Raw genomic sequence first — 24,536 nt, forward strand, 5'->3', positions numbered from 1 at the left:
TTTTTCCATCATTTTAAAAAAATGACTGATCACAACTAAAACATTGAGTGCGTGATTCCGACATTTTACAAATGTACGCAAGTAAAACAAAATCCACAAAATAATTTAAAAGACGCCAACCAAAAATGCGCAACTGCACTTGCAGAGACTGGTTATCTTACAATTTATTTAACCAAAACAGATGAATAGAATTTTCATCATCATGTGGCATGACCTGCTGTCTTTCAGTGATCAAACTATACCACCTTTTAAACTCATTTAACTCTAAAAATATTTGCACTCATCATCTTACGTACATTTTTTTTTCATGCTTTGTAACCTAATTGAAGATTTTTATCTAAAACATTATCAGAGTTTTAACATGAATTTTGCAATAAGATTTTTTCCTTAAAGCAATTGATTTGATCATTTTTCTGAAATGCAGATACTTTTGGAGCTTATGCGTGTTTAACATAACTATTTTCCTGTCTTATCATCAGTTTTTAGAATCTTTACAAGGATTAGAACATAAGCCATGGAAAATATTTTTTCATCTTGACAATGTAGGACTGTCCTGAAATTCGAAATATAAAAATAAAAGAGAGAATTGTATTTTATCATTAAAAATATAAACTGAATTTTTATTTTCTTATTAGATGCAGTATACCTGAGGACATGGTAATCCAAATATTTTGTTCCCTGAAGTTGGTTTAAAACTGGATTTGTGTATATTTAAGAGTCTTTGAAAAGATAGTATAAAAGATATAAAAACACTCTACTGAAATTGTGGGTTATTAAGGTTTATAATTTTTTAAAATGTGATAGTTATTATTTGTCACAGGTCTCTAATGTATAACATGCAAAAGTTGAAGGATTTGGATGGTATGGATGAATGGCGTGCTCAAGAAGCAGAAGATTTGAGTAATCTTGTTCAACGGAGACTACAATATCTTCAGGTGAAATTTTCATTTGTACATTTTTTAAGAATATATCTATGATAGATATAACAAGTAATCACCATGATGTTTGTTATCTGAGTAATAGGAATATGACTTTATTGTATATGTTTAGTCATCAATTCTTAAACTGCACAAATAGTCAGATATCTATATATACCACTTTATACTTGCAAGAAAAAAGTTTCCCCAAATATATCGCAGATTGTTGAGGCTGATCAATTTAGAATTGAAACCAATTTACTGAAAAATTTTGATTGATTCAATTTTTAATCAGTTATTAAAGTGTGAATTTCATATAACAAATATTTATTAATAGCTATATAATATTTATCATGCTATAAAAAATCATTTTAGTCATTTTATGAACCTATTCATCAGGTGTAAACAAATACAGGAATAAAGAAAAGCATTTAAGAATTTACGAGATCCGCTGCCCACAATCTAATATATTACACTATTTGTAAAGTCCTGGATTTTATTTACATCTAACTAGTCGTTTGGCAAATTAGTTAATTTAGGTAGGTCACTGATTTCGAAACTAGATTGAATCTTCATGCTGTTAACTACTCTCTTGGTAACTGTAAGAAAATATCTTAGAGGCTGGTTTACTCTGAATGGTACTGGAGGATATTTCTACTTTATGTTATGTATTACATTATATAAAGGTGTTAAAATATTCTGTATATTTCCTCTTTGCAGAACCCGAAAGATTGCAGTATGGCAAAAAAAATAGTTTGTAACTTAAACAAAGGCTGTGGTTATGGTTGCCAAATACATCATGCTACATATTGTTTTATTGTGGCTTATGGGACAAAACGAACTCTCATATTGCGTTCTCATAACTGGAGGTATGCCCAGAGAGGTTGGGAATCTGTATTTCTTCCGATAAGTGAAACTTGCAATGATGATAGTGGAAAAAGTAGGGCATCATGGCCTGGTAATTTTCATTTTATTTGAAATTGAAATTTATTAAACGCAAACACATCACAGTTAAAACAGATACAAAACATGTATTACTTTCTAAATATACACCCAAGGATACACAATCCGTCCAGGATTCCATGATTTGTATACACTTGGCAACAGACCATTTTTTTTTATATTTTACATTAATCAAGTTATAATCATGAAATATACACACATTGGTTTCTGTTTTTTTACTCAACAAATCTGATTGGTATGATTAATTAATAACCGTTTAAATTTTTTCCTATATTTTTCTGATTTTATTTCATGATTTAAATTGTTATATTCTTCAGGTGCAATGTATAAAAGTTGTTTTTGAGTTACGGTTTTATTTGATTTTATAACTTCATATTGGGTTCCAGTTCGTCTCACTGTTTGTTTTATTCTGAACCAGGCAAAGTTTTTCTGAATAAACAATAACATTTCGTAAAGTTAAAGTTTTTAGTATTAAATCTATAATCATTATTGCAGTCCTGGATCATGCAGATTTTTTGGGATATATTACTAATTACTTTTTGCAAAGCATTTTTGACCATGTCAATATTAGAGTCATAGTCCCCACCCCAAACTGTAATAGCATATTGTATAATTGGCAGAACCCAAGCAAAATATATTGTTCAAAGAAAGATGGGGAGATGATATTTTTCAATGAGTGGATGAATTTGATAATTGATTAATTTCAGTTTATTACTTATTGCCATTGCTTGGGATTACCATGTAAGGTTTTTATTAAAAGCAATACCCACATAGTTAAATTCCTTGGTTTCTGATATCTGTTCACAGTTACAACATTCTATGATCGACACTGTCAAATGCTTTGTATAAATCCAAAAAAATTGCATGAATGAATGAACGCCAGAACTTTGCCACTGGACTTCTTCCGTTGCCGAGATTTCTTCTACCCCAGCTTTGTGGCAGAGTCCGGACTTTATTTCGTGTCAGAAAAACACAACATAACATACAATATTTTTCACAATATTTTTTTTTGACAGAAAAATTGCAGTAGTTTTTTTATTGTTATTAATATTTTATATATATACTCAGAAAGTTTCAAAATTGTCATTTCTGTATTTCTATTTTCAAGAAGTCAAATTGATTTTCAGTAAAGTATGCTTTAGAGTTGAGGAAGCTCATTATTTTGCATTTAACTGCTTGTTCTATTATTTTTGACATATTTGGTAGAATTGATATATACAGGATGATAGTTATTATAATTATTTATATCTCCGGATTTATGTATAGGCTTAACAATAGCATATTTCAATTTATCAATGAACACACCCTCTTTAACCCGTCAAGTGGTTACGATGGCATTTGCCATTGCTGCTATACGCAATGTTGGTGCCTACGACGGCATTTGCCGACGCTCAGACTTTTTTCTGTCTTTTTCACCAGTCAAGTGGTTAAGACGGCATTTGCCGTCACTGATATACGTAATGGTGTTTCCTACGACAGCATTTGCCTACACGCAGACTTTTCTATCTTTTTCACATGGATATGGCAAAATAATTTGTCATACATGTGCTGCCATTTCTGTACAGCCATCCTTCTACTTTATTATCTCATCACTAGATGGAGTTGACAATTATATTTCAAGGTCTGAGACTATTATTACTATTATCTTTGTCATGTTTTGTAAAGCTGCATCCACATCGCTTTTTTTTTTTTTTTTTGATTTCCGATTCCCTTGCGAAGATGCATCTGTTTTATTACTCATATATCTCTTAGCAAAGGTTCAACTACTATGGTTCCACATAAATCCATCAGCAGCATTTCTTGTAGTCACAGGACATTATGTGAACCCCCCCCCCCACTTTTGGGGTGTCCTATTACGTCTCGACACATTGGAGCTGTAAAAAATATTTTAATATTTCGAATTTCCAAGAAAACAGAAAAAAAGGGAAAAAGTGCGCGCATCTTCAAAAAAAAGTGGGCACTGCGAGTAACGCTTGGAGAAATTAATTGGACAGTTGACTGGTTAAATGAAGTCTTTATCATGTTAAATAAAAATTTTGGATAATATTTACTGATAGCTTTTAATATTTTGGCATTTATGCCATCGTATCCAATAGTTTTATAATTATTCAATTTCATAACTATGTTTTTTATATATTGATCTTCGATAGGAGTAAGTAATATGGAGCTCATCTGATTGTTTACATATTATTGAGGAATACGGTCATTATGATTGTTTGTTTCATTTTTTGAATTCTAGCTACATTGATGAAATATTCATTTATTTCTTCAGTTATTATTATTTTTCGATAGTTTTATTGACAGGTTTCTTTGCAGATCCTGTGTTTCTGTTTATTAAGTAATTTATAATTTTCCTTTTTTTTATTATTGCAGTTACAGAATTTATTGAAAAAATATTTTTCTTTGGTTATCTTGATTTTTTTGAGTATTTTGACATAATTTTTATAGTCGACCTCTAACTCCTTATTTTCATTATATAATTTAAATCTTTTGTACAAGTCTTCTTTGATATCATTTTTTTTCAATTCATCTGTAATCCATTCATTGTCTTTTCCCATTTTTTTAATTAATAAATTTTATCCAAAAGCATTGATATTTAAATTTTTATTGCAAAATTTATTTATTTATACAATATTGTTGGCCCTAGGCCTATACAAGAGAATGCGGTTGAATGAGACACAGATATTGTTTGATAATGTGCAAAAAACTTGTGATAGTGGGGGCGTTGACAACAGAACTGGGGTGTTTGTTCCATTCACCAATAGTATGGGGAAAGAAGCTGTATTTAAAGCAGTCAGTGGAAGAAAAAAATTGATTTTATTTTAAGGGTCTTCTGGACTGGGTGTGGGATGGTTTGGCTAGAATACCAGAAGTATCAAAATTAAGATGACCGTGGTAGATCTTATAAAATATGGTTAGTTGAGAGATAAGGCGAAGAGTAACAAGGGGGGGAAGGATATGAAGTTTGTTTTTAAGTCAGGATATGGAAACAAAAGGTGGCCAGCAGTCGCGAATGAAACGGGTGGATTTATTTTGAATTGATTCAAGTTTGTCTATATTAGTGGAGGTGTAGGGGTCCCAGATTTCAGCGGCGTAGATGAGTACGGGAGAGATGTCTTTCCAATAGTGTAATGCTTGGCTGCACACAGCAATGGTGTCACAGATGTGTCATCAATAGAGAACGTTTGGGACTATCTGAGACATCTTAAACAGGCTTGAGTTTATACGATTTCCACTACCTTTATCATATTGGTGTTGTCTCATTATAATCCTTATTCACACCAAAAGCAAATTCTCTCATAATACACTGGTATGTGACTCCATGTTAGATAAGCTGTGCTAATGCCAGGGAACTAGCTAGTATCCCTGTAGCCTTCAAACTCTCATTTGATGATCATCTGTGATGGTACATTTACTTTTTAATCACTGAACTTTACATTAAATGGTTTGTGATGTTAGTTGTGATTATGTGATTTTTAACTTTCACTAATTTCTAAAAATATATTTAACCTAGGATAGTTGGATGATTTAACCTAGTTTTCTTCGCTTTTTTTAAAATTATACAGTTGTGTGGAATCTTCTGTAACTGACACTTTTCTGATCCCCGGTACTGTGGAATAGGGCTTTCACTCCCCATTAGCAGACAGTGAAATAAGGCAAACTCGTAATTTTTTTCCCCAAACTCTAATTTATTAATTTTTGTTCATAAGTCAAGAATTTATCATATTCAACTGTGATTATGTATCATCCCAAGCTCATGCTGGTAAATATGATAGATCATCAATTAATTACTTGATTAACTGAACATAATTATAGTCCAGGATGGTTGTTCCGAATGGTAATGCTGGTTTTGTTTGCACATGTTGATACATGTGAAGAAGCCAAAATTACAAGACTGATAATAGTTTTTGTTTTATCTTCTTCACACATATTTTAGTATAATTTAATTTTTATTGCAAAATTTGTATATTGCACGTATCATGTAAGGGTAAAAATAATTGATTGGTTTAATGAGAGAAGAAAGGTTATAAATATTTCTATACGTAAATTTCAATCAAACTTTTCTTTATCCAGACAATTGGAGATTCTGCATAACAACTGCTTTAGTGTTCACTTTTATACACAGTAATACATGGTATGACATAAAACGTGTTAATCATTAAGAATGCATATTTTCATATCATCTAACTACTTTTTTCTCCTAATTCTTCAAATTTAACTAAGCATTAATGAATGAACTACAAACACAATTAATGAATACGCATTCAATATGTCAATGATACTACAAACATTAATGAATAAGCAAAAAATACGAACACCAAAAATCTGTGTTTATGTAACATGAAATATCATTGATCCCAACTTCATGGACTAACATTTTTTTTTTGTAGAGGAAAGTGATTTTATTCATGAACTCCTTCCATCATTAAAGTGAATGAGTGGTGGCAACTCAGTATCATACATTTGGTGCAGACATCTACATTCACTCGATGTACAACCAAAGGGCCATTCAGCATCAACTAAATAAAACAAATTCAACTGGCAAGATTGTTTCTTGCACAATTGGTGGATGTGTTTCTGACTCGTATGATATTACTTAATAGTTTACACACATTTTTATTTTTTTGCAGATTTAATGAGTTTTGGTAAAAAAACGAGCAAACTCAAAATTTTAATACGAAAAGTAAAGTCAAAAGCCCAATGATATCTAAGTTGGTAAAACATCTATTATTATTTTGAATCAGCAATTAGGGCAAGGCTTCATACAGAAAATTATTCCTGTTTTTTAATGATGGGAACCCTAATGCTAGTGCTACATTGCAATGCATTGAAAATAGTGCAGTTTAGCTCCCTATATTTTTCTGCAATGTTTTCCATGCACAGAATCTAAAAATAGAGCATAAAAAATCAAGTGATTTAAATCGTCTTACCCTGCAGTAATATATACATTTTAACATTAAAATTTATAGGAACCGATGGTAAATGAAATCAAACACCCTATAAATGTGAAAGTCGTTTAAACAAGGTTCCACTGTACATCATATCTGCTCATTAGCAGACACTCTCCACTAGCGGGCAAAATTTTTAGTCCAATGGGTGTCAGTTGCGAGAGCTTCTACTGTATTTATTTTTTTATTATTATCATTCATCTTATTATGTGGCAAACAACACTGTCAGTTTTAATAAAATATAATATCAGTCATTATAGTGTTATCTCAGAATTAGAGTGAAAAATAGATGAGAAATAAACAAGACATTAGATACTGCATTTTGAAAATATTGTTCAATATTAGTAATGGAAAGTACAAATTTTTTCGACAATTTTTTAAAGGAGTATTCATTTTTATTGCTTTGGAGTATTTTTGTATTGCTTTGGAGCTAAGTAAATTAAGTTTTTATATAAATAATTTTATTCAGTTTTGCAACAACTAAAATTTGATTCATTCTGGGATTAATAACATTGCGTTTATTGCACTGAACTCGATTTTTGTGAATGGCAATGCAGATTTTATAAAAATATAAATGAGTAGTATAAAAATATGTGTGACAGATAAGATGTTAAGGTTTATGTAGTTAGTCATAGTTATACTTCCTTTAACATTAGATAAAATTTTGATAAATTTATTTTGTATTCGTAAAATTTCTTTAATGTTTGTGATATAATCTCCTCCCCATGCTATGGGGCCATAATTTATTTGAGATTGAATCCGGGCATCGTACAATGCTAGTAAAAAATTATTTTTTACTTTGAATTTTAGTTTTTCTTTACTTTCTCAGCCTTAAATCAAAGAAAGACAGTAGTTGACAGAAAATAATAATAATTTGCATATTTTTTCAAAATTTATCATGGTATTTTCATAATATTGCACAAACTTTTTGATATGAAACATTATTTCTGTAATGCAAGAATGTCTTAGTTTTAAACCATAGTTTTTAATTCTTATTTTATTTTTCAATTTTTAAGAAAAATGAAAATGTATATTTTTAATTTTTTAAAAAAGACATTTTTCTAAACTAACAGCAATGCACAATCTACAATATTTTTAGGTACTGAAGATACTCAGGTTTTAGATCTCCCAATCATCGACAATGTTCAACCTAGGCCACCTTTCTTACCATTAGCTATACCAAGAGATTTATCAGATAGGATACTACGTCTGCATGGCAACCCTATTGTTTGGTGGATCAATCAGTTCCTGAAATATTTGCTAAGGCCTCAAGATACTATGAAACAGACACTAAAAAAAGTCGAGGAAAAATTTGGATTAAAACACCCAATTGTAGGGTAAGTTATTAATAGAACTTTTGCTTTCTTTAAAATCATAATTTTTATGAAATTGTGCTCAACAACATCAATGTTTTATTCATTAGTGATAGCAATCAAAATTTCTATTAGTTTGACCATTGCACAAAAAAAAGAACCAAATTTCCATAGATTATGTCCATTACTAATTATCCTTTGCAGAGGCAATGACGAGATATCTTGCCCAACTTGATCCGCTATATTTCTGCAATCTTGAAATATCATACTGTATTTAGTTTTTTTTCTGCATATACGAGTTGTATTAATTTATTTATCTTTCTATTTATTTATTTGCTTATACATGATTCATACAAAATTATAATTTGTGATTGCCATTAAAGGGAATTTGGCTTCTTGGTGATTTTTTCCCTCTTTCTCTGTATTTTATATTTCTCACTGATAAAGTGTTGTTGTTGTAAAAAAAAGGTGGCAATCTCCAAAAGGTTTAGTGATTTCCACTGTGGCAGTTATAATGAGGATCAGAAAAATTTTAAAACCACTTAAAGGGTTCAAATCAAGTTTTACCTAATTGGTTGCTGCTGTAATTTTGTAGCTGGATGTGGAAGGGAGAGCTTCTTTGAGAGCAGGAATCAAAGATCAACTTAATTTCATTGTCTCTTATCTCCTGTCGCAGCTGTTATTGTATTTGTGGCTTCTTTGAAGATGTCTGGAAAATAATATTCAACATATACTATGACCTTGGTTTCACTAAATTTAATAATTTAATTATGTGGTTTTGGTGCCACCTCTGACTTCTCTGTTTGTCTCAATCTGTTGTCTTTCATGTTCTTTAATTCTTGTAACTACAGATCTTATTATAGTACTGATATACCTGAAGACTTGTCCGCACGTGTATCTTGTAGACTCCAGGTGTTAATGGGAGATCATGATTAATTTTCGCTTTGAAATCCTTACTTGCATTAACACACAACAAGGTGAGGCAATCTTTCATTGGCTTGTGCTATAAATGCCATTCCCATAATTAATGGTGTCTTAACGAATGGGCAAAAAGAGCCCCATTAATTTTGACCTTCATCTACACTGCTGGCCACCGTAAATGCAACACCCTGAAGGAAGCATGCAAATAATATGAAATTTACAACATGCATTAGCGGAGGTGAGATATGCAAATGATTAGAATTTCAGCGCAGACGCACATCACGCGCGCCTGTGGCACCACTTCAAAGCGCTATTTAAGGCTTGGAGATTTCGACGATTTGAAGTACGGCAATTGTGTTTTTCTTGTGGTTTTTTCAAAAAAACTATCAATTATGCCTCGTAGAAAACAGCGATCATCTTTTGATCAAGTATCCGAGTTCGACAGAGGAAGGATAGTGGCCTACCGAGATTGTGGATTATCTTTCAGGGAAATCGGTAGTCGTGTTGGACGAAACCAAACAACTGTAATGCGGATATGTGATCGTTGGATGCAGGAGGGTACGACGGACCGACGTGTTCAATCGCATCCACCTCAGTGCACCACTTCACGTGATGACAGGCGTATTGTGCGTATGGCAGTGACGGATCGCTCAGCCACATCACGAACCATAGCACAGCACATTCAGTCTGTACCGCATCATCCAGTGTCTGCGCGTACCATTCGACGCCATTTACAGCAGAGTGGTCTGTCCGCAAGACGTCCATTACTTCATCTACCCTTGAAGCAGAACCACAGACGTCTTCGCCGCCAATGGTGCGATGAAAGAAGGATGTGGACGGCACAATGGAATGAAATTGTCTTTACTGACGAGTCACGCTTCTGTCTGCAACACCACGCTGGTCGGATTCGAGTCTGGAGACACCGTGGAGAGAGGATGCTGAACAGCTGCGTTATGCACCGCCACACTGGTCCTGCACCGGGTATTATGATATGGGGCGGTATTGGATATCACTCTTGCACCCCTCTAGTACGCATTGCCGGTACTTTAAAAAGCCAGCGCTACATCTCCGAGGTGTTGGAGCCAGTTGTCCTTCCTTACCTTCAGGGCTTGCCCACAGCCATATTTCAACAGGATAATGCGCGACCACACGTGGCACGCATTGTCCAAAGGTTCTTCGTCAATCGCCAGATTGAATTGCTTCCCTGGCCAGCTCGCTCTCCGGATCTTTCGCCAATAGAAAACATGTGGTCCATGGTTGCTCAACGATTGACCCAGATTACATCCCCAGCTGCCACACCAGATCAACTTTGGCAACGCGTGAAAGCTGCTTGGTCTGCTGTACCCCAAGAACACATCCAAAGTCTCTTTGAATCAATGCCGAGGCGTGTGGCAGCGGTGATCTCCAACAATGGCGGCTACTATGGCTACTGATTTTGGCAGGAACCACACTTCACAGAAGTCTATAAATTTAATCATTTGATGCTTGGTCAACATGTTATCTACAAAATAAATATTGTTGCGATATCTCTTGTCTTTCTTGGTGTTGCAATTTGGGTGGCCAGCAGTGTAAATAATATATGAAACCCCAAAAAATGTTTGGGCCTGGATCCTGAACTCATTTAGACAGCCTTGCCTGCAGTGAAAAAATGAGAGCCATATGCTTAGTTGCGATCATGTGATGGTAGACAGATAGCACAGATACACAAAGTCTTTCATAGACTAGTCTCCCTCTAGGAGGTTTTGGTATACATATTTTTTTCGTATTGCAAGATTAGATTAGATTAGTTCATCAAGTCAAAATTTGTTTAAAAATTTTGCTCATCTTGTCACACACCTACCTGTATACCAAGTTACATGTAATTCAGTTTTACTTAACAATCTTATTTTTATCAGAGTATGAATGACCTTGGCTTCATTGTCATACTAACCTATAACAAATGATGATTTCCTCCAACCAATAAAAAGTAGAAATAAATACAGATTTTTTTTAAGACGATTTAAAATTTATATACATGCAATGTTTGGTGAAACAAAGAAGTAGAAAAATGATATTCACTTTCGCTGAATCAAAACAATTTGTAGAAACTTTGAACAAATTTATATTTTATCCTCTCTCTCCACAGTATAGTATAACTTTGATTAAGTAAACCTCTGTTAATTAAGACACGTGGCCAGACCAAGATTGAATGGTCACCTATAACTTTCACTGGTGTAATGCGGCACATGGCAAATAAGGAAACCAGTTCAACTGGTGATTTAAAAATATTTTTAGTATAATTTTTACCATTATCATTATGTATCGAAGTTCAGTTTTTATTTGTTTATAAAGTTACCTGATTGGCTGAGACCTTGACTTTAGAAACTTTACTGAGAAATTGACTTTCTACAAGCTTTTATTTTTAACATTTTTGTGGATCAAAAACCTCTCCAAAACCTCTTTATCAGTCAAGGATCTCATTATCAAGGTGAATCTGAACTCACTCCCCCCCCCATTAATTAAGGCTCTAATATATAATTTTTTTAATCTTGTATATATATATACATTGTAAAATTATTGAAGTTTCAAAATTATTGGTCAAAGGATTCATGTCCGACGGACAGACAAAATTGGAACAGAAGCAGCCTTTCATAGTATTGAGGAATATATGGAATATGCCGAAGAATACTATCAGCAGTTAGAAGTAATAAATCCTGGGATAACTAGGAGGATATACTTGGCTACAGATGACCCCAATCTTTTGACTGAAAGTAGAAAAAAGTGAGTTTTTCTTATATATTTTTTTTAAATAGGGAAAAAATCAGTAATCATATGAGATGTATGTTTGATACCTGTCACAAGGGAGTGAAGTAGCTTATTACCACAATGTAATAAGCTACTTTATTAATTAAACATTGTTAAAGTTGGATATGGTTGAAGAATATGTGTTAGCTGTAGTTTACTTTCTGAAGTTTGTGAAGTTGGGCAGATTGATTTTTGGTATAAAAGTGAACATAAATATTCTCTGGGGTCAACAGTAATAATGAGAGGATACACAGAACCTTGTTAGTCCAAACTAATTGGACGTTATTCTGTGAAAAACGTCTAGAATAATATTTAGAATAGCAATTACTGAATTTCTTTATTCTTTGTTGATGATGGTGGTCTATAAACAATCTCAACCATAGGAAACTAAGGATAACATTAAAAATACTCTAACAGGTTTTATTGAACCTTTGAAAATAATGTTTTTATTCATTTTCAGCATCAACCCAAGTCAGACCAGAAGACTTGTTTCCAAGTTCAAATCCGCATAATATCCAGAAAAAAAACAAGTTCTTTTTCTTAATATATTGGGCTGATAAAAAAATTGTCTTACTCAGTACCACTTATATAATTTTAAATATGATCCTTTATGATAGCTTCTCCTAAAGTCTTATAACTCCTACGCTTGGAAGGATATAGATTTTCTACACAGCTTATGTGTTTTATTTACACAATGGTGTAATTTGTAAGCATAGGCGGAGATAGACTTGAAAGTCTGGGGGGGAATGGACATTATTTTGCTGGGGAGGCACGATGATGTTAATTCATATATACACATATACAATTAGATTAGTCGACTCCACCTTTGACGCTGGGGAGGGGGGGCAATGTCCCCCATGGCGCCCCCCATATCGCCGCCCATGTTTGCTTATGTACATTTTGTTTTCCATTACAGGTATCCAAAACATGTGTTTTATGGAGATGCTGCTGTAGCCAAAACTGCAGCTGTCTCTAGCCGATATTCCACAGAATCTTTGAAAGGTGTGATCATAGATATTCACATGCTATCAAAATGTGATTATATTGTGTGCACCTTCTCTTCTCAGGTAATTATAATTTCTAACCTTTTGAGTGATCGAATTTTTCCTTCCTCTATTAATCAGATGCATTTTATTTTTTCAAATACAAATACCACAACAGACAAAATGCCCAACAAGGTGGCTGAAAAAAAGATGCTCATAAAAAATATGGATGTTGGATACATATCTAAACTATATCAAAAACACAGCAAATTAATAAGAGCGATAAAAAACCACTAATTATGAAAAATAAATATACTGCCATAAAAAATTATGGTTGTCACATCTAAGTATGGATAGCTTCTTGAGATTTATCCCAATATGTTTATCGTATTTCTTTTTAAACATGTCAATTGTGTTAGACTTCAGGACCCCCCCCCCCCCCAGAGGTAAGTTATTCCATTTATTCACAACCCTATCAGAGAAAAACTCCCTACGACACCACAACATAGAATTATCCCTTACAAATCAATACCAGTGTTCTCTAGTCGAAGCAATTGATTGACAGTGTATTAATAACCAGAGATGCGACTGGACTTTAATTTACCTGGGTCCTTTGAAAAATCTGGGTTCTTTTTGAGTGAAAGTGGGTCCCTCTCAAAAAAAATTTATCTTAAAAAAAATTATGCCCCCTCTCCCATAATTCACTGGTATCTCTATGGATTTTCTTCCAGCATGCCCCAGGTCTTTGATCACCTGCTTATATTTCTTCGTTGAGACTCTTAACAGTTGAAGGTACACATTTATATATTTACTAATAATCAATGCATTCTGATTGATTTTGTAAAAAAAATCTTAGCACTTTCAATATCTTCTGATCAAATTCAAAGCAAATTAGATTCTCTTTCTCCTCTCTGACACTTATCTTCTCATTCCCTATTCATACTTTGGTTTTCCTGGTAGAATGATTTTATTTTCCTTCCCTATATGCTGGTCCACCATTCTGATCTGTCACCATTTAACTGCCACCTATTTTAACACCTGAATATGGGAGCTATGTCAGATTTGTGTTTGAGAAACTTAGTGGTGTACTTATGTGTGCATGCCCAGCATTTGGCGTGTTTTGTGTTCAGTAGATGGTGCCATCTATCTAGCGCTGCAATTAGATACTTTCTCAAATGGGCAAGACACATGTTGGCACTCATGTAATGTAGAAGAAGCAGTTATAAAGGGTGAATTTGGTGCCCCCCTCTAGTCCAGACTCCAGGAAACTAGGGCCGCCTGTCCCTCCCAGTTGCGGCCCTACATCTATCCTCCAAATTGGTAATGCGTGCATTTGAAGTTTGATGTATGCATATTTGTGTTGTAGGTCTGTGTGATCGCTGTATCAACCAGAAGTTTTTTCAAAGGAATAGCGAACGCAAAATTTGAAATCTTTAGAAAATCATATTTTTAGCCGATTACCATTGCACAATCGCAAGTTCCAAACATGGATTTTCACCAAAAGCAAAATTTGGGGGGGGGGGGGGGTTATAAGGCCCCCCCCCCCACACGGAGATAAAAATTAAAAATATTTTTGTAGAGAATTAAAATAGTGGAATAAAATAATTTCTTTTATACTGTCTGTGAAGAATTAGATCCTTGTGCTCCTCCAAAAGCCGATTCTGCTTACACACCCGTGATTTTAGCGATGCGAAATGGTGACTACTGCATAGCAGCAGATGACAAAACTGTGGATATTCAAGGTCAGGTTTTCTTCATGATATGAGGAAAGTTTTACAATTTGAACGGGCGTTCCAATCCTTTACGATTTTAAAAAAAAAAACTCTCATTCACAATATTGTAGGAACAAGATGAATTTACGCTGTAGAGACACTGTCTTTGAATGCCGGCCGATAGCCGCAAAAGTACCATAACTTCCCGTATATAACCAGGAGGAGAAAAAAAAAGGGTAATAAAAAATCCAAAATTTGAAACTTCTGTACATAGGTTCTGTACCTCATTCAGGGAAGCAACTAGATATACGCCATCTTATTCTTCAACAACCCGCGTGTATATCAATACAGAGGGGTGGGAACTCTGCGCCGTACTGCGCCAAAACTAACATCTTGCGCCATCCTGCTTCAATAGTGTATTTTCGTAGTTTTCTGCACCAAATAGCAAATTTTGCTGCAGTATATCCGGAATTTCGGAAAGGACGTCAAAAATGTTTTTGTTCCTGCTAGTCACGAAACGATTCTTTCCGAGAAGAGCGTGTTTTCTTCCCTGTACTTAAGTACAATGGAATTACTATTGTACTATCGGCCCCTCATCGGGCTTTCCATCGCGAAACCTCGATATTATCCGTGATCGCGGAACTGAAGATGGTTTGCAATGTCTTTCAGCTTTAAAGCGTAAATGAGAGTCAGTGTCCATTTTTAAAAAAAAGTCGCCACTGGAAGCAGCAGAAATTACTGTAGCCGATCGTCATTGCGTCAAATCCTGATGTTTCATGAAAAAAATTTCATTCCGGGAGTAAAAAACGCATGTCAGCCGAATTACGAATGTTAATTTAGAAACTTTGGCGATTTAATGCTCGTTATTCGGCAGTGTCTGAATAACGAGCATTAAATCGCCAAACATCGTGTTGATTCTTCCGAAATTCTCCCCCATTTTGCAACAATTTCTTTCCGAGTATAAAAAACTTGAAAACTTATACAAAAAGTTTAGCTCATTTGAAGTGCTGCTGTTAAAGACAGCAAATAGTGCCCTCTGTAAGCAAAAATCATCTTAAATAGACTGATGTGAAAAATTTTATGACAGCCGCTCTTTCAAACAAGGTGTCAAAAGCCTGAAACACCAAAAACAAAAAACAAGCTGATGAAAAGATGGTTCATAGCAAAAGACAGTGCAGTTGTTTTATTTTGAAAAGGGGTGAAGGTTAACGAAAATATTCTTGTTAATTTCACTGCTCCAATTTATAAATATCTGCTCAGAATCCTATATTTTGCTGCTCCAAAACTGCTCTGAATCCTGAATTTGCTGCTCCAAAACTGCTCCGCAATGGACTTTGTCACTTCCCACCCCTGCAATACAATACAGTGTACAAAGTAGTAAAACCAGTTTTTCAAGGTCGTGCGATAATGATACACTATAAAAAGAAGAAAAAAAGAAAGGGAAAAAAGTTGGTTAAGGTTTTTCCTCTTCTTAAAACTAGGAAAGAATGCATCCTGGAGGATGCGTGAACAAAATTTTTATGCGTCCTTTTCCAGAATTCCGGGTATTTGACGTGTTACAGCGCGTCAATTGCATCTCTGAATAACTCATGCTTCATTTAATCCATTCCATTGAAAATTCTAAACACTTCAATCATATCCTGATAATGCGTTAACAAAAAAGATTGGTTTACATATGGTTTCAGGTTGTACAATTCGTAAATAATGAAACAGAGAGAGTTTTGCTTTTAAATAATTACAATGCAAGAGCCATTTTAAATTTTGATCAATATAAATACCAAGGTATTTTATGGTGGATATTTGCTCTAGACGTTGACAGTTACATGAATTATAAATAGTACAAATTGGTTCATGCAAAATTATGTCGTAGGCAATAGGTGGAATATTTTGTAAAACAAAGTTGATAAATTTACTTTTGGAGACATTGACTAGGAGATCATTAGCAATGAACCAATTATGAACTATTGTTAGGGCAGTATTTATATCGTTGGTAGGTCATTTTATGAGTAAAATATTACAGTATCATCAGCAAATGTGATAATTTTACCTTTAATATTCATATTACAGAGATCATTGATAAAAATTATAAATAATAATGGTCTTAAATTAGATCCTTGTGGGACTCCTCTGATTATCTCCATGGCATTACTTAAATAATTATTGCATTTGACTTTTTGAGTTCTGTTGGTGAGATAAGATTTGAGAAAATCGAAAGCATTGCCCCTTATTCCATAGGAATAGTTTTGATAACAATATTTTATGATTTACACTGTCAAATGCTTTTCTTATGTCAAGAAAAATGCCTATTGCATTTCTGATTGATCAATATTCCTGTAGATGTATTTAGAAAGGTTTAAAAGAGCAGATTCTATGTTTCTATTAGAGAGAAAACCATGCTGATTATTAGAAAAGAATTTATTGTTATTTAAAAAGGAATAAATCCTGTCTTTAATTAGTGTTTCAATTAGTTTCGAGATAGGTGATAATATTGAGATAGGCCTGTAGTTGCTATTGTTATTTGGGTCACCGCTTTTAAAAATAGGAATAACAATAGCTGATTTAAGTGATTCAGAAAATTCTCTTTCAATGCAATCATTAATTAGATCTGCCAGTAGTTGAAACATGCATGCAGGAAGACTTTTGAGAATTTTTGTACTTAAAGTATTGTAACAAGAGGCATTGTCTTTGAGTGATTTTGTTATTCTGTGGATTTCATTACTGTCAGTGGGAGCTAGAAAAATGGATTTATCACTGACTGTGAGTAATGAATTGCTCAAAACTATCATCATGTGCATGATTTTGTTGTGAAATATTTATAAAGTGGAAATTAAAATTATTTGTTAGCAATTGTAAATTAGTATCGGAAGGCAGTGTATGATTTTTTTTATTACCAGATTCAAGTATTGTGTTTATTAATTTCCAACGTTCAGATGGGGTAGCGCAGTTTGAAAATTGAGTTGAATAATATTTTTTTCATTGCTTCAATTTGATTCTTGAATTTGTAACGAAGCTACAAAAAAGTTAATAACCCTATGATCACTAGAAGAAAAGTTTTCTCATAACATGTCCAAAACCAAAACATGTTCAACAAAATCCTCGGAACTAGTGAGAATCAAGTCAATACAATAGATGTACCCCTAGTAGCTTTTGATACCTGCTGATACAGAAAATTATCAAGCACTGACTTAAAAAAATCTCTCTCATATTCATCCCTAGCTGATTGGTTCACCCAATCGATACCCGGATAATTAAAATCCCCTAATATTACTACCTTCTTATGTTTACACATATACAAAATTTCTTCATGAAACTTAGGGTTGTCGTTTGGATCCCGATTCGGTGGGTTATAGCTAACTCTTGCAATAAAGCTTATGACACTTTTTGTGTTCAAGATCAATCCGTGTAGTTTCAATATCACTTTTCTGTACGTTACACTCTCTAGGCTTCAAACATGATTTCAACATAAATCAAGTCTCCACCCCCTTTCCTATCAGATTTATTTGTTAAAAAAGTATTGTATCTTGAGATGCGTAAGAAATATTCACCCTTATTGTTTGCCCAAGATTCTGTTATGACTGCAGGGTCTAGGCCCACCACAACAATCATAGCTTCTAAAAAAGTTTTTATTAAAAGGCATTTATTAGCACACATTTTAATTTGCCCTGTGATATAAGATGAATTGAGAAGCCATCCAAATCAGAGGTGTGTGATTCCCTGTCTATACTGTTGTTATTGTCATTAACTAACCTGCATTTCCATCTATGTGGTCTGGGAGTAAAAAAACCTAACCTAAGCCCATCGTAAACCTCCCAGACTCCCCCTCCTATTCAGGTGAATCCCATCTCTACGAAGCCACCTATCAGTGAATGTAGAGAGCTCCAAAAACATGACCCAAAGTGAGGAGCAAATGTCCTTCAGGCTAAGTTGAATTGGTGGGTCCTACTGCTACTCCCCATTGGCAGTGCTGGAATCACTGACACATCTGGAACCCCCCTCCCCTTTTTTGAGCAGATAATAGTGAGTCCCAGTAAGCTGACAGAGACTCACTAATATATGCTCCTACCTGATTCATTCCTACCCACAGGATTACCTGACCAGGAAACTTTTGACGAAAAACATCTCGAACGTTGCTAATCTTCCCCCCAGGAAGACAACAGTGCTTGAAACCCTGAAAATCCCTACACACCCTATTCCCCAATCATAGAATTGCTGATAATTACACCCCCTATTCCCCCACTCTACTTCATCCTCAACCACCCATTCCCCCTCTAAACTTGTTGTTGTTTGTGGAGATTGCTTTTTTGACAACAGGTGGCTCCGTTATACCAGGTCCCTCCAAAACCCTAACTCTCTCTCTCGTAATGCTTTGACCTTGAGCTGTAATCTTGCTGTCTACAAACAACCCTTACACTTGAAACTATTGGCTACTATCCCCATAATTCAGGGAACTTCCCATCCCAGGCGTAGAAGTGAAAATTTAAAAAAAAAAAGTAGGAAAAACAGGAACACCACCGACAAAAAATAGGAGAGAAAAAATGTAATTCCCAAATTATTGTGGCATTTAAAAATGTTGTGTCATTGAGATTCACACCCTATATATTTTAATTATAGTATTATCTACTGATATTTCAAGAAACTCAAGTTCTCTCTCTCTCTTTCTCTCTAATGAATTTAAAAAATCTTTTATTTTCACAGAATGTGGGATCAAAAACAATGCAAATGGCAAAACAAAAAAGAAATTAATCAACCCCCCCCCTCGCTTTTCGAAGAAAGGAAAAAAAACTGTCTAGATGCCATAGAAATGTAGCGCATGCATGCTTAACCCCCATTGCCCACAGTTTGAATGTGGCCCCAGAGTCATCTGTTGTGGCCCACATTTTCAAACCTAATTTGGAAAAAATGAACTAAGTGATATGCTTCCAGATCGTTCAAGAAATCCTGCAGCACAGTTTCAAGTCATTCAAGTGGCATCACATTTTCCAGATCACCACAGCACAGTTACAGATTACTCAAGTTACCCAAGCTGCTGTTCCACTTCACTTAAGTGAGCTGTGGCACATTCCTAGATCACTCGAGTGACCTGGGACACTGTTCACCAACACTTAAGTGACTCACAGCATAGTTCCAGACCACTCAAGTGACCCGAGGTACATTTACATGTCATTCAAGTGACCCACAGCACATTTACTCATCATTCAAGTGACCTGCGGCACATTCCCTGATCATTAAATATTTTGCAGCATATTTAGATCACCATGGCACAGTTCCAGAGCACTCAATTGACCTATGAAACTTTTAAAGGTCACTCAACAACCTGCGCCACAGTTCCACATTCTTTCAGTGTGCTGCGACACATTCCCAGATCATTTAGGTGACCCGCGGAAAATTTACTGATCACCGTGGCGCAATTCCAGAGTACTCAACTGACCCAGGTCAGCTTAAATGACCCACGACACATTTCAAAATCGATGAAATGGCCCACACTCTACTCAATGTTGAACACCCTTAATGTAACATCTCCTGCAGTTACATTACATTCAAAGAATACAATGATTATAATGGCCTGCATATGCTCATGAATGTCTTTTTTTTTTCACAGACGAGGGTAGGCGTCTTTAAAAAAAAATAGACATCCAGGTTGTCAATAGCATACGCTTGAACCTAGTATGCCTTAAAACAAACACGCTAACCCATGACCCTTAGAGTTATCTCACGTGGCCCAGGACGAATAACAAAACCACACAAGTGGCCCACAAAGATCATCAAATCATTTAAGTGGGACACATTTCCAGATTACTTCAGTGGCTTGCGGCACATTCGCAGATCATTCAAGCTGCCAACAGCATATATCCAGATCAGCTAAATGACCCCAAGCACATTTCCAAATCACTTGAGCAACCTGCAGCAAACCCCCAGTTCACTTGAGTGGCATGTAGTTCAGTTGCAGATTATACTGTAAGTGACTGGAGGCACATTTACAGATCATTTGAGTGGCACGTTTCAAGATCACTTGAGTGGCTCACAGCGCACAGATCACTTAATGGTCTGCGATACATTAACACTTTAAGTGGCTCAATGTATTTTTTATAGATTATTTTAGTATCATCCAAGTGACTTGCGACACATTTCCAGATTACTCAAACGGCTCGTGGCACACTTTCAGACCACCTGAATGACTCGCGGTACATTTCAACTTAACCCTGCTTTGTTGTACAAAACTATTTTTCCAATTCATATTTTCTATTAGGCCCCCTCCTCAAACATCTATCCGCGAATTTGTGCCCCCCCCCTTCCCCCGCCTCCTCTGAAAGGTAGGTCTTTCATACACCCCTGGGTGCATGAGAACTTCATATACAGTTAAACTAGCTTAAATAATGAGATCATAGCTGATATGTGAATTTCTAAAACCATTTTTTGCTCTTTTATTGCTTTAGAAATTTAAGGCTTTTTTAAGAGCACACAGATAAGAAGTTTGTTTAATATAAACAACTTTTTTGAACTTTGTGTCCTTTCCTCAGAAAACTCATTTTGCATGGTATATTAACCCTCCAACCGCGGGCGGTTTTTGAATTTTTCTGTGCAAAATCATGGGCTATTTTTATCCATTATGTATATAGAACATGGTAATAACATATCCCACAAAATTTAATAGAATATGTGAAGCATACAATATTCATGTTGCCTGTGGCTGGAGGGTTAATAAAGCAGAAATTTAATACAGTTGATGCTTATTATAATGACTCTCCATTGTTTTATCAAAAACAAATGTTACTTCGAGTGGTTGTTTTATAAAAAGGAAAATATGTAGAGAATAGTTGTTATATGTATAGACATTTGGGACGCATCCTACCAATCGTTATAATGAGTGTTGACTGATTTGAATAAGATAAAAAAAATTTCCCTCCACTTTATACCTCATAACTTTTGCAGAGGTTGGAGTACATTCTTTTACAAAATGGAAAATTAAAAAAAAAAATTCTTATTATAGGTATGTCGCCTTGCGTATGAAATTATGCAAGATTATCATCCAGATGCATCTTTCAATTTTCATTCCTTGGATGACATCTTTTACTTTGGTGGACAAAATGATCATAATCAAATTGTTGTGTACAATCACACTCCAAGTTCAGCTCATGAGATTGAATTGGTAAAAGGTGATATCATTGGTATCGCTGGAAACCACTGGGATGGTTTCTCCAAGGGAGTGAATCGGAGGACTAAAAAAAGTGGATTATATCCTTCTTATAAAACTGTGGAAAGAATTGACATTGTTGATTTTCCTACATACTCTGAAGTGGATGAAAACTCTTGAAATAATTCAATAACCTTCCTTCGGACACAGTTTCTGATGTAACAAAAGCAGGTACAGTGTATTGAAATGATCACAGCATCTATTCTTTTGTTTTTAGAAAATACTTCATAAGTGCAACATATTATTAATGTAAAAAAACATATTTTATTTCAAAGATATAGGTAAAAGATTAAAAACGAAAACACATTTTTGTGCCTTTTTTACCAGTATCAGAAGATGAATTCAGAAAAAAATGTGATGTGTATCAACTAGATCAGGCATGCTCAATGGAAGGTTAAAAAACTGTGTATATGTAAATTGAAAAAAAAAATGCATTGTAATGCAGTCGTCATACTTTTAAGTTATTGGAAACAAATTTTGTCATGTGTTTTAGATTTTATTAACATGTGAAATATATTTTTTTATATCAGGAATAAAGTTTGTGTGCATTCTAATTTTTTAGTATGTTTGCTAAATTACTGATAAATTTATGGGGTTTTTTTTTTTTGTTGAACTTGGTATTAATCCTTTGACATAGTATGTAGTAGAATTTCTCTTAACTCGCCTAACTGAAGCAAGGGTCAGCCAGTTCAGTTAAATGAGGGAAATAAAAATTAGTTGTTACCTGTTTGAAACTTCATTACTAATTTCCTGCTCTAACTTTAGTCGTTGCAAAACAAATATGATGGCTATTGTTTTGGTCAGTGATACGATAGATGATTTTTTTCTTTTTGTTCTTTGCATCTGACATACTAAATAATTATGGTCAGGGCCGTAACTAGGCTGGGACAACTGGGGCACAGAGCAAAAGGGGGGGGGGGCCCCCCCACAAAAGTTTACATTTGTTTTGCATAATAATAAGCTTTTCAAGTCTGCCCTGGAGCCCTGAGAAGGCACACTACAACCCTGATTATGGTTCTAGTTCTTCATGATCTTATTTGGCAAATTGAAAATCCAATCACAACAAAAAATACAAGGGTTAGATATGTATTGGAACGCTATAATTCTAGATTATATTATTGATACAAATTTCTTGTTGCTAGAAAAAAAAAGTTGTATTAACATTTGAAAATTATAAATTCAGGAAGTAAAAAATAATGTTTATCAAAACATTTAGCTATTAAATTTGAAGTCAAAGTTTCAAAAATCTTGAATGTATATGTTTGTTATAAAATATTCATCAACATTCTCTTTTTGAGTAGAAATGATTTTCCGAAAGTTCTGATGCTTTGCTATTATTTTAAAACAGTTTAACTTTCTAATAATGAAGTTTTTATAGTTCATACTATACATTTCCCCTGAAAAAATTTTATCTACCTCTATTTAATGTTTCAGATAAAGATATACAAGTTTTTGTGTAGTGATTGTCAAATGGTGTTCTGAAGCACCCTGGAGCGTGGTGAGATTGATCAGGGGTACAGTGAAGTATTTTGAGGAAAAATTATATCAGAAGTAGTAATTTACCAATAAATGTGTTATATCACTTTAGGATGCAGTCTCAACATCGGCAGAGAAGCCAGAAGATATTTTAAAATTTCCGAGTGTACCATGAATGTAGAGGGTTTGAGAATGGCTATTATTAATAATAATCATCTTATTTAAATTTCATGGAAAATATTTTTCTTCATCACACCTTTATATGCATTCTTTTCTATGCAAAAAAAACAATAGCTAACCAGCCAAGTTTAATAATTTTAATACAGTCAAAGTTCTGTAAATCTTGGGCATGTGGGCTGATGACTATGTAATGGAAGGTACAAAATATAAGTTTCTTTACATGATGCTTCTTCACTGATATCACAATCAATAGGCTCAAAGTTTTTGTCCATGCATACATAAACAGTGTCTAAAATTGAATAATCGTATTCCTAGAAAGTGAAACAGAAAATATAAATTAATCTAATGCCTAAAAACAAAAAAATATTTAATACTAAATGCCAGCATATAAACAGACTATATGATATCTTATATTCTGAATTAAGTAGCATATAACCAATCTCTCTCTTTTATCAATCTTAAATTTATCCATATTCATTTTTGAGAGAGGGTGGCTCTTTTTTATATAAAAAAGTTGGAATTATTTTACAATTTAACACGGTTTCGCAATGTCATGTTTGATAAAAACATTACTTAGTAGACTCTCAAAGTTTGAGGTTCCAAATAATCTGAGATAAAATTTTTGCAAATTTAATCAGAAAAACTTATATTGCCCCCCCCCCCCCCAAGACACAATGTTTCATTTACCGCATGAATGCAAGTAATTTAAGTTTGAAGAAGGGTCTTGGTGGTTCCAGTCTGTGATAAATTAAGCTGCTGAATTAGGAACAACACTAGTTGGAGTAGTATGGTATACATAAGTACAGATGGGTGGCAACACTGATCTCACCTGGTCAGGCCACGTTTCTTCAGAGCTCTGCTGTCTGAAATATTTTTTTAACATGCAAAGTAGTTTCAAGTTTGAATTTTAATTAAATTTTTATCATTCGCATTTACCCCTGAATTTTTACATGTCTCTCATTGAGCTTTTGTTAAATGTTGAGAAATTTCAAAATAGCTTTGCAGGAGCCATTAGAGGGACAAATGGTGTAACCTATGAGCTTGTCCACATGCAACCAACTCCTACTGATGAGAAGGGCCTGTATTTTGATATTTTTAGACCAAGAAACAAGCTACAAAAATCACCAATCAGCAACTCATCGAACT

The 24,536-nt window shown here is 34.2% G+C and overlaps 2 protein-coding genes across 7 annotated transcripts in view; one reads left to right on the forward strand and one right to left on the reverse strand.

The window, feature by feature from the left end:
- The window catches only part of LOC149065434 (alpha-(1,6)-fucosyltransferase-like), a 45,486-nt gene extending 23,031 nt beyond the window's left edge, over positions 1 to 22,455 (forward strand). For 3 of the 4 annotated variants that reach the window (XM_089253503.1, XM_089253504.1, XM_089253501.1), the window contains exons 5-10: positions 821 to 935; positions 1,638 to 1,875; positions 7,929 to 8,166; positions 11,647 to 11,823; positions 12,764 to 12,914; positions 21,531 to 22,286. In XM_089253503.1, coding sequence (XP_089109629.1) covers positions 821 to 935; positions 1,638 to 1,875; positions 7,929 to 8,166; positions 11,647 to 11,823; positions 12,764 to 12,914; positions 21,531 to 21,854 — 1,243 coding nt within the window. In that variant the 3' untranslated portion in view covers positions 21,855 to 22,286. Of the gene's footprint in view, positions 1 to 820; positions 936 to 1,637; positions 1,876 to 7,928; positions 8,167 to 11,646; positions 11,824 to 12,763; positions 12,915 to 21,530 lie in introns of all 4 variants that reach the window. The other variant, XM_089253502.1, reaches the window with a different exon arrangement.
- A 1,050-nt stretch (positions 22,456 to 23,505) lies between these two features.
- RNaseX25 (Ribonuclease X25) overlaps positions 23,506 to 24,536 on the reverse strand; it is a 36,661-nt gene continuing 35,630 nt past the window's right edge. For all 3 annotated transcript variants that reach the window (XM_089253506.1, XM_089253505.1, XM_089253507.1), the window contains exon 9: positions 23,506 to 23,701. In XM_089253506.1, the coding sequence (XP_089109632.1) occupies positions 23,537 to 23,701 (165 nt within the window). In that variant the 3' untranslated portion in view covers positions 23,506 to 23,536. The remainder of the gene's footprint in view (positions 23,702 to 24,536) is intronic.

The sequence above is a fragment of the Pholcus phalangioides genome, unplaced genomic scaffold, assembly GCF_987345545.1.
Source record: "Pholcus phalangioides strain wild (caught in Gottingen) unplaced genomic scaffold, Ppha-v1.0 ptg000039l_1, whole genome shotgun sequence".
NCBI classification, from domain to species: Eukaryota; Metazoa; Arthropoda; class Arachnida; order Araneae; family Pholcidae; genus Pholcus; species Pholcus phalangioides.